Genomic DNA, 10,431 nt, shown 5'->3' on the forward strand with positions numbered 1-10,431 from the left:
AGTGCTTTAATGGGGTTATTTGTCTTTTTTTATTATTAAGCGGAGGCCGTTTTCACTGACAAGGGGATGGTGGCCCACATCAACCAGAGCCGACTCAAGGCCAAGGGCTTGGGCCAGCACCACAACGCCCGGAACTACGACAACCAGAGCTTTGAGGAGCTGCGAGCAATCTGCCTGCGGAAGGGGGAGCTGTTCGAGGACCCCTTATTCCCTGCCGAACCCTGTTCACTGGGCTTCAAGGAGCTGGGCCCCAACTCCAAAAACGTGCAGAGCATCAGCTGGCAGCGGCCCAGTGTGGGCACTGGGAGGGGAGGCAGAGACTCACCAGGGGTGGGGGTAGTAGTGACGCCCCAGTCCCCTGCATCATCTCCACTCCCCACCACCCTATCCTGGCCCTGGGCTAGACTCCACCTCCATCAGGGCCAGGGACAGCTCTGGACACACTTCAGCAAAACCTCTCAGATAACCCCTGGGAGGGTCACTCACCAACCTTTGCTATCAAAACCTAAACTCTGCCAAGCACTCCCCCTGCCCCCTCCCTGTCCTCGTTTCCCCCTAAAACTCAGAGGCAGGTGTCATTTCCCAGGGAGGTGGGGGGGGGTGTCCTGGCTCTCTGAAACCTTTATTCCCTCACTGCAGCAAATCACAAGCAATCCTCAATTCATTGTGAATGGGGTCTCCCCGACAGACATCTGCCAGGGGGTACTCGGTGAGTGGGGAGCAGGCAAGCTGGGGGGCAGGGGTGATTCGGGGAAGAGGGCTGAGGTCAGGGAGTGCCAGAGTGTCTTCTGAGGCTGGGGAACTGGGAGCCCCAGGTTCAGATGGCCTCTTCTGTTTCCCTGCTCCTCCTCTCGTCTGGACTGCACCCTCACATGCTACCACTGGGGAGTAAGCCAGGGTGCCACACTGTCCTGCTCCCCAGCAGGCCCCCAGACACACCTTCCTCCCCAGAGTAGTCCCTCTGTTGCCTCCAGACCCCTCATTGCATCTTTAGGGATACGGCCAAGGTGAGCTTCCTCTGGGGCTGAATTCTGTCCCATTTGTGGCAGGGAAAAGGACAGGGTGTGGGCAGGGCAGAGGCCAAGGAGACCTCAGGCCCCACAGCTGCCGCTGGGGCTCACCAGGCTGGAGGGACCCTGGGCTGAAGAAAACTTGCTTCTCCCTGGGTGCCATTTTGACAATGATTGGAATGTCCTTAACCTTCCTTTTCCACCCTCTGCCTCCTTCCAAGGGTACCTCAGGCAGTCAGGAGGGCTTGATAATCACAGAAGCTTTCCAGTGTCCTCAGCCTTAGCCTGGCTCAAGTACCCACACTGGGCACCCTGCCCACAGCCCCACCCACTCATGATCTCCCTGAGATCCCGGGAGAGATGACAACAGATGACCTCTGACCAAGAATATTGCCCGTGTCCCAGCTCGGGTATAGAGTCCCTTGGGTCTCCAGGATTATGGGGGTGACTTCAGGGAGAGACATCTTGATCGCTACACCAGTGTCATCATGGGCTAGAGGTGGGGGGCCATGGGGAAGGGGGCTGGCCTTGTTTAAGAGACGGGAGGTGATTGGCTGTCTTCCAAAGACGGCAGGTCCCGGAGGGAGGAGCAAGACCAAGGCCAAAAATACCTTCTCCCCAAATCCCAAAACAAATGCAGCTGGCCCTAATTTGTGACTCTGCTGCTTAATGGAAGAGAGAGAGAAGCCCCAGCACCTGTCCCTCCTGCACTTCTCCCTTCTTGCTTCCTCCCCGAACCCTCCCTAGTGGGAGGGCGGAGGGAGGTGCATCTCTGTGGAGAGGGGCCACAGAGCTGCTCCAGCTCCTCTCATACACAAAAGGGAGTGCTCAGGGCGAAGCCCTTCCTCTGTCTCTCCAGGGGACTGCTGGCTGCTGGCTGCCATCGGCTCCCTGACCACCTACCCCAAACTGCTGTACCGCGTGGTGCCCAGAGGCCAGAGCTTCAAGAAAAACTATACTGGCATCTTCCATTTTCAGGTGAAGAGCATTTGAAAGCCAGAGTTTATCTGTGGTATGTTCCTCTGTGTGTGTGTGTGTGTGAGAGAGAGAGAGAGAGGAAGAGAAAGAATTAGTATGTACTCAAGTTTACCTTTTTTCTCTTCTTTTTGAAAAATGACATTCATTAGGGTGGATTTTTGCCTAGTTATCAGAGAAACATCTCACTAAAGAAATTGTGTTAAGCTAACTTTTTAAAGCCAAAGAAAATAGTTATCAGTTCCTGTCTCTCCCGTTCCTCCTGCTTTCCTCTCTCTGTCTCTGTTTCTGTGTCTCTCTCTTCCTCTCGGTAGATACACACATATGTATATGGACATGTGTGTATGTGTATGAGTGTATATGTCATTGCAGCCTCTGTCGCATAGTTTTTGTAATCTGCTCTTTAAAATTAAGCAACATGTGGTCAAAATCCTCATGTCATAAAATCTTTCTGAAAGTCACAAGAGTTTTCAAGACCTCAGAAATCCTAAAGTCCAGGCTAGGTCAAAAGGCAGGTGGATCCCTCTGAAGGCCACGGCAGAAGCCCCGGAGATGAGGCTGGGGGCAGATTCAGGCCTTTGATTGCCTTTCTCGGGGGTGGGCTCTCTGTCACTGCTGTGTCACTGGACCTGCCACCAGGAGGCGCTCGTATAACAGAGTCATCACACAAGGAGGGGTGTGTGAGGGGTGTGTATATGCATGTATGTGTGTGGGTGTGTGTCTGTGTGTGCATGTGTGTGTACGTGCCTGGTGCCACACCCCACTGAGTCCCACCTTGCTGCCCACAGATTTGGCAGTTCGGGCAGTGGGTGGACGTGGTGGTGGATGACCGGCTGCCCACAAAGAATGGCAAGCTGGTGTTCGTGCACTCAGCAGAGCGCACTGAGTTCTGGAGCGCCCTGCTGGAGAAGGCGTACGCCAAGTGAGTGCCCCAGCCAAGGGACTGGGCTTGCCTCCAAGCCTGCCCTGACAGCTGGCAGCGACGGGGGCATCTGGAATCAGGGGAAGAGGCAGGGGGACAGCAGGGCATTCCTCCTTTCCCTCATTGCGCCCTCGGATGTCCAAGCTCACAACTGCCTCCCAGAGCCCAGACAGTGCCTCTTTGTGCCCACAGGCTGAATGGATCCTATGAAGCACTGTCAGGGGGCAACACGGTCGAGGGCTTTGAGGACTTCACGGGGGGTGTGACTGAGAGCATCCAACTCCAGAGCCCCCCTCAGAACCTGCTGAGGATGCTTAGGAAGGCCATAGAGCGATCCTCCCTCATGGGCTGCTCCATCGAAGTAAGTTGTGCTTGACCCTGCCTCAGGGCCTTTGCACCTGCTGTTGCCTTCACCTGTAAGTTTCTTCCCCCAGATACCTGCAGAATTAGCTCCTTCTCATTCACATTTTGATTCAAATGCCCCTTCCTCAGGCTGGTCTTCCCTACCTCTCAATCTAAATTAGCATCTCCGAGCCCCATTTCCTCTCTACTTTGTTTTGATTTTCTCCCCAACATTTATCACCATCTGAAATTGTCTTACTTACGTATGTATTTATTCACAGCCTATCTTCTCCAGACAGATTTTACATTCCATGAAGGCAGTGACCTTAAGTCCTGGGACTTAAGATGGCACTTGGCATGCCGTAGAGACCCAACCAATATTTGTTCCAGTAAATAAGTAAACCCAGAGTGCCACTGTATGACCCAGCAATTGCATTCTTGGGCATCTACCTCAGAGAAATGAAGACTTATGTTCACACAAAAGCCTGTACCCAAATGTTCAAAGCAGCTTTATTCATAATAACCAGAAACCGGAAACAACCCAGATGTCTTTCAAGGGGTGAATAAACAGACTGTGGTGCATACATACCATGGGAAACTATTCAGCAATAAAAAGAAATGAATTATTGATACATACAACAGCTTCAGTGACTCTCAAGGAAATTATGCTGAATGAAAAAAGTCAGTCCCCAAAGGTTCCATACCGTGTGATTCCATTTATATGACAGTCTTAAAATGACAAAACTTTTAAAAATGGAGAACAGATTAGTAGTTGTCAGAGGTTAGGGAAGAGGGTAGTAAGAGGTGGATGTCAGTTATAAAAGTGAAACACAAAAGATGCTTGTGGTTATGGAAGTGTTCTATATTTTGACTGTGGTGGTGGATACAGGGAACTACACATATGATAAAATTGCATAAAACACACACAAATGAGGACGAACAAAAGTGGAGACATCTGTATAAGACCGGTGAATTGCGTCGACATCAGCATCCTGGTTCTGATACAGGACTCTAGTTTTGCAGGAAAACTACCACTGGCAGAAATTGGATTCGGGGTGCACGGGATCTGTGTTATTTCTTACAACTGATGTGAATCTACAATCATCTGAAAATACCAAGTTAAATTTTTTAAAAAAATGTACCCAGAGAGTCCCCACCTCTCTTCAGGTGCCCCTGTCCCTCTGACCAGATCCTGAGTTCCTTCCCTTCCTCTCTGTTCCATAGATCACCAGCAACAGTGACTTGGAGACGTTGACCCAGAAGATGCTGGTGAAAGGACATGCTTACTCAGTGACCGGCCTGCACGATGTGAGTCTGACCACTGCGCCCCACACAGAGGGGCATGAGGAGGAGGGCTTCTCCCACCCTACGCGCCTGACCTTTGCCCACTCTCCGCCCAGGTGTTGTACCACGGCAGGATGGAAACACTAATTCGGGTCCGGAATCCCTGGGGCCACATTGAGTGGAATGGAGCCTGGAGTGACAAGTAGGTGTCCCTGACCAGCACTCTGGGGTGAGGGGTGGCGTGCACAGCAGGCCCACGAGCAGGGCCACGCTGCAGAGGGGTCACCCTGGCACCCCGTCTGGGAGGACACCTGCGCACAGGGTGAGCCCCTCCCCTCTAGACTCTGCATCTAACCAAGACCCCAGCAGGCAGACATTCAGGGGTGAGGGAACCCCTGGGGGAGGAACCAGGTGCCTCTAGAGCCTCGGCCCCTCCCCTTCCACTGCTTGTCTCTGCTCCAGCGCCAAGGAGTGGGAAGAGGTGACCCCAGACATCCAGAGGCAGCTGCTGCACAGGAAGGAGGACGGGGAGTTCTGGTTGGTGCTACTTGAACAGGACCTCCTCCTGTGCCCACACCCTTCATCTCCCCACCACCCTTCCACCCATGCCTTGGATGTGGAGGCTCCAGGGGGCACCTCTGGTGTGGGTGTGCCGCTGATGGGCCCTGGATCCCCCTCCACCCCAGGATGTCCTACCAAGATTTCCTGGACAACTTCACCCTCCTGGAGGTCTGCAACCTGATCCCTGACACGCTCTCCGAGGACCACAAGAGCTGCTGGCACACCACCTTCTACGAGGGCAGCTGGCGGAGGGGCAGCACTGCAGGGGGCTCCCGGAGCAACCTCGGTGGGTGGGCGAGGGGACTCAGGGGGCCCAGGGTCACAGGGGTCAGGGTCCAGCTGATCCCACTGGGCCCTGTTGAGGAGGCGGGCATGTGGCTGGGAAGCCAGGCCCTCCTGGGAAGGGCAGAGCCGTTCTGACCTGCTTCCTCCACAGACACCTTTTGGACCAACCCCCAGTTTAAGATCTCACTCCCCGAGGAGGATGACGACCCAGAGGACATAGAAGCTGTCTGTACCTGCCTGGTGGCCCTCATGCAGAAGAACTGGAGGCAGGCAAGGCCCAGCGGAGCCCAGCTGCAGACCATCGGCTTTGTCATCTACCCGGTGGGTGCCCAGCTTGTCCCCCAGTCACTCTTGTTCCCCCAGGGGCCACTGCCCCGCACCCCCAGCCTGGACTGGGACCCCCTCCAACTGCTTCCACAGCCCTGGCTCTTTCTTGAGTGGTGCATTGTGCTTTCGAGACAGGGCTGGCACCTGGGGAGCACCTCCTCTGTGCCAGGCTTTGTTCCAAAGTCCTTTTGAATAGTAACGCCTTTAATGAAGAGGATGGAGATTGGGAGCCAGAGAAGTGAGGTCACTCATTCAAGCTTATACATCCAGGTCCTGGTTTCCAGGCCCTCGAGACTCCTGCACCACCCCCAAGCCTCCCTGCAGATGCCCCAACATGAGCGTGGAATCTAAGGGCCAAGAGAGTTCCCCGACAAGTGTTTCCCAGCCCGTGCTTTGCAAAATCCTAGGAATGCCCATTCGTCCATTCACTTATCCAGCCTCCAGTGCCTCAGTCGTGAACAAAAGCAGATGCGAGCCTTGCTCTCCTCCTAGGCTGTGAGTCCGCCAGCTTGACAGAGACACCCGAAGTCATTTCCAAGGTCAAACCTGGCCCTTCAGGGAAGGCCTCTTTTCTCTACCCCCACCGGAGTCTCACAGTGCCATCAGCATCTTACGGGCTCTGGTCATCTCTACAGGAGAGCAACCTACTTATCTTGGTTTAACCCACCTTTTTACAAGCTTACGTGTGCTCATTCCTCAACTTCAATAATCCCCTATTAACTGCCTGCAGGAGATGAGAGCTCCATGGAAAACACACTCCCAGATTTTCATCCCAGCTCTTCCACTGCTCAGCAGTGTGAGGCTGAGCAAGTTCTCTCACCTCTGGGGAATCCGTTTCCCACCCTTAACCTACAGTGGTAAAAATTTCCCCTGGCAAAACTGCGTGTTAACTGCACTTTGCTGTGCAAAGCCAAAGGCTGATTAATGCTGGGACTTTCAGCTGTCAGAGCCCACGTCCCTCCCTCCCCACCACCAGCACCCCGGTGCCCTATACATCTCCAACGCACACACGCACGCACACGCACACACATACGCACACGCGCACACCTCTGACTTCCACAAGCCTGAGCTCCTTCACCATCCTGGTGATCTGACTCTCTTCTCTCTTCTCTTCCCAGGTCCCTAAGGAGGTACAGAAGACGTGAGGCTTGATCCTGGGCAGACACCCACCCCACCTCCAGCTGCACGTGCATGAGCCAGGGGTGGAATTTGGTGAAGGGCTTTGGGGGACACTGGGTCAGGGTTCCAGCACCCTTGGGCCCTGGGTGGGAGTCAGAGAAGGAAGCTGGGGGTGGCATCCAGGCCCCCCCACAAGCCTGCCCAGCAAGGCCTCACCGTGGAGGTCCCTGTCTCCCTGCCCTCCCTTGCGGGCCCTGTACCCACCTCCAGGACACATACAGTTTCAGAACCTCCAGGACATCCACTTGAAAAAGGACTTCTTCATGAAGTATCAGGACCTCGGCTTCTCAGAGATCTTCACCAACTCGCGGGAGGTGAACAGCCACCTCCGGCTGCCCCCCGGGGACTATATCATCATTCCCTCAACCTTTGAGCCCCACAAGGATGCTGACTTCCTGCTTCGTGTCTTCACAGAGAAGCACAGCGAGTCTTGGTGAGGGGCCCCACCTCACTGCTCCAAGGCCACCTGCCCCAGAGCTGCAGGAAGTCAAGCGCAGGGAGCAGTCATCTGGTCCCCTCCCCCTACATCTGTTCCTAAATCACAGTCAGAGAAACTGAGGCATGGGGTGGGGAAGTCCCAGGTAGTAGCAGAGCCAGAACCAGAACCCAGATCCCTCGGAGCCCGTCCCCTATTGCTTCAGACACATGACATGACCTCCCCGACCACCCCACCAGAATCCCTGGCTCCCCGACCCCTGCTAACTCCAAGCCTTCTTCCATTTTTGCCCAGGGAATTGGATGAAGCCAACTGCGCCGAGCTTCTCCAAGAGGTGAGGGGAGGCTGTGGGGTTGGGGGATTGGAGGAAGCGTGTGGGGCTGTGGAGGAACTCTAGACTGGGTGCCTGTCCCACCCCTTTTCCTCCAGGAGAACATCTCCGAGAATGACATAGACCAGGACTTCATACGTTTGTTTCATATAGTGGCAGGTGGAGAGGTGAGAGGCAGAAGGCTGGAGGCTGAAAGGAGGGGGATGGGAGCTGAAGGGGCCAGAGCAGGGGCTCATGGTCCCCCTTCCTAGGGCAAGGAGATAGGCATGTATGAGCTACAGAGGCTGCTCAACAAGGTGGTCTCCAAATGTGAGTCTTCACCCACCCTCCCTCCCACAACCCTTCCCCGCAGCCTGCACCCCCACCTTAACCACCTGGCCCCCACATCCCGAATGTGCCCTGCTCATGCCTCCTCTTCTCCTCCCTCCCCCACAGTCAAAAACCTCAGAACCAAGGGCTTCAGCCTGGATGTGTGCCGCTGTATGATCAACCTCTTGGATGTATCTTCCTGTCCAATGGGCAGTCTTGTCTGATGCTCCCCTGCCCCTGCCCTCTACCCCTGAGCTTGGCCTCCCAGGTGGCCACCTCTGTCCAGCCACGCCCTCCTTCCATATGGGGATTAGGCTCTGTGGTAGCAAAAGAGGCCAGTTCCTCTGGCTGTTACCATAGTTATCATTCGGGACCCTTCGGTCTTGTGCCCCCACCTCGGTGAGTCCCTCTGCCTCCCAGCCCCCAGGATGCCCTCCCTGCCCCCTCCTCTGATATCCTTGACCACCCACTAGAAAGACGGCTCTGGCAAACTGGGGCTTCAGGAGTTCCGGATCCTGTGGAGAAAAATCAAGAAATGGACGGTAAAGGGCATTGAGGAGGCAGTTTATGGGGATGAGAAAAAGATCTTCAAGAGGGATGGAGACTAGTATGGATGGAGCTGGAACAGGAGCCCCTGACTAGACAGACAGACAGACAGACAGACAGATACAGACACACACACACACACACACACCCCAGGATGAAGCTGTTGATGTGCTGGTATGTTAACATATTCAAATAATAGTCAAAATATTCAATAACCAGTATAGCGCAGGTATCAGCCAGCATAAAGGACACAGGCAGAGAGCCCTGGGCAGGGTGCCAGGAGATAACCCTACAGTCACTGGGTGATAGGAGTACTGGGGGCTCAGAGCTGGGCCATCACAGGGGGCCCCGGGAGACTTGGGTAGCAGGTGTGAAGCATTTTGTCACTTCAACCACCATGCCATGTGCACGGTCCTACCCTATCTGTCTGTCCCTTCAGGACATCTTCCAAGAGTGTGACCAAGACCACTCAGGCACCTTGAACTCCTATGAGATGCGCTTGGCAATTGAGAAAGCAGGTGGCCAGGGGGCAGGAGAGGGCTTTGGAGCAGGGAGCAGGGAGGCAGCAGTCAAGAGGCCTGGACTCTCCCCCTCCGCACCCCTCTCTCTCCCAGGTATCAAACTGACTAACAAGGTGACACAGGTTCTGGTGGCCAGGTATGCAAACGACGACATGATCATTGATTTTGACAGCTTCATCAGCTGTTTCCTGAGGCTGAAGGCCATGTTCAGTGAGTCAGGCGCCTGCCCACTCCCCACCCTAGGCCAGGGGACCACTGGTCTTCTCCCACGTGCCCAAATAAGAGCACCCCTCCAGAACCCCTGCCCCTTACCGGGCACAGATCATCTGGGTTCAAATCGCAGCTCCACCACTTGCTGGCTCTGTTGCCTTGAGCAAGTCATTTTATCTCTCTGTGCCTCCATTGCACAGATGTTACACATCCATAAATGTAGGTAATAGCACTGCCTGCATAGGCTAGAGGTACAGATTAAATTAGATAGTGTTTGGAGAGCACTCAGAACTGGCCCTCATTCGTTCGCAGCAAGTCCTTATCATTGAGTCCCTGCTCAGTGGGTTTAGCTGGGGAGCAGGGAGGAAAAGCTTCTTACACCCTTTCTGACATCCTCCCTAGTGGCGGGAATGGGTCTCGCAGACCACTGACTCGGCTCCCAACCCTTTTCATCTTTGCCTCTTCCCCAAAACAGCATACTTTCTAACCATGGACCCCAGGAATACTGGCCATATTTGCTTGAACCTGAACCAGGTACATGGGAGGGATCTTGGGCACCCCCTACCCTGCCACGGCTACACCCGCCCTTTACTCTCCCAACATCCTCCCCCACCCCCACCGCCCCCCTCCTCTGATTGTCTTCTCTCCCCACAGTGGCTGCAGATAACCATGTGGGGATAGAGTCACTGCTGGAGCCAGGCTTCCTACCACCACCACCGGCCCCCCGGGGCCTCTGGCCTGGGGAGGGGGTTACTCCTTGCTGCCGTCAGCTCTGCAGTCTCTGCTGGTGGAATGGGCTCCAGGTAGTAGCGCCTGGGCCCCAGATACCTGGCTTACTCCAGCAGCGGGACCTCCAGGCCCACCCTCCCAGCTCCAAGTGCTTTTCTTTAACACTAGCCAGGCTTCTGGCTGGATTTACCCTACAGTCTCCCTCCCTGTCTGAGTACATTTCACTAAAAATTAGACGACACTTCCCCTGTACCCCCTGGCTGGGAGGCTGGGAGGCTGGGAGTCTGTGCACTCCTCTTGTGCTGCTCACATCCGCCTGCTTCAAGGCCTCTCTTCTCCCCCCCTCCCTCCTGTGCATTATTGTAATGAACCACACATGGCACTGGCTTCTGCGTCTCTGTGTTTCTGTGCCAGGAAAAGACGGGCAGGGGTGTAAGTCATTTGCTCAGGACCAAAGGAGGGGA

General features: G+C 54.9%; 1 protein-coding gene across 1 annotated transcript; it reads left to right on the top strand.

Annotated features, from left to right (window-relative positions):
* Positions 1-57: 57 nt before the first annotated feature.
* On the top strand, positions 58-10,431 carry CAPN11 (calpain 11). The gene is made up of 21 exons (XM_010979542.3): positions 58-294; positions 640-709; positions 1,870-1,988; positions 2,774-2,907; positions 3,100-3,268; positions 4,474-4,557; positions 4,650-4,735; positions 4,996-5,070; positions 5,220-5,380; positions 5,531-5,700; positions 6,825-6,836; positions 7,107-7,318; positions 7,616-7,655; positions 7,751-7,819; positions 7,904-7,961; positions 8,088-8,152; positions 8,435-8,503; positions 8,947-9,025; positions 9,122-9,238; positions 9,714-9,772; positions 9,893-10,431. Exons 1-21 carry the CDS (start codon positions 67-69, stop codon positions 9,917-9,919), a joined length of 2,103 nt encoding a protein of 700 aa, XP_010977844.2. The 5' UTR covers positions 58-66; the 3' UTR covers positions 9,920-10,431.

The sequence above is a fragment of the Camelus dromedarius genome, chromosome 19 (genome assembly GCF_036321535.1).
Source record: "Camelus dromedarius isolate mCamDro1 chromosome 19, mCamDro1.pat, whole genome shotgun sequence".
Lineage (NCBI taxonomy): Eukaryota > Metazoa > Chordata > Mammalia > Artiodactyla > Camelidae > Camelus > Camelus dromedarius.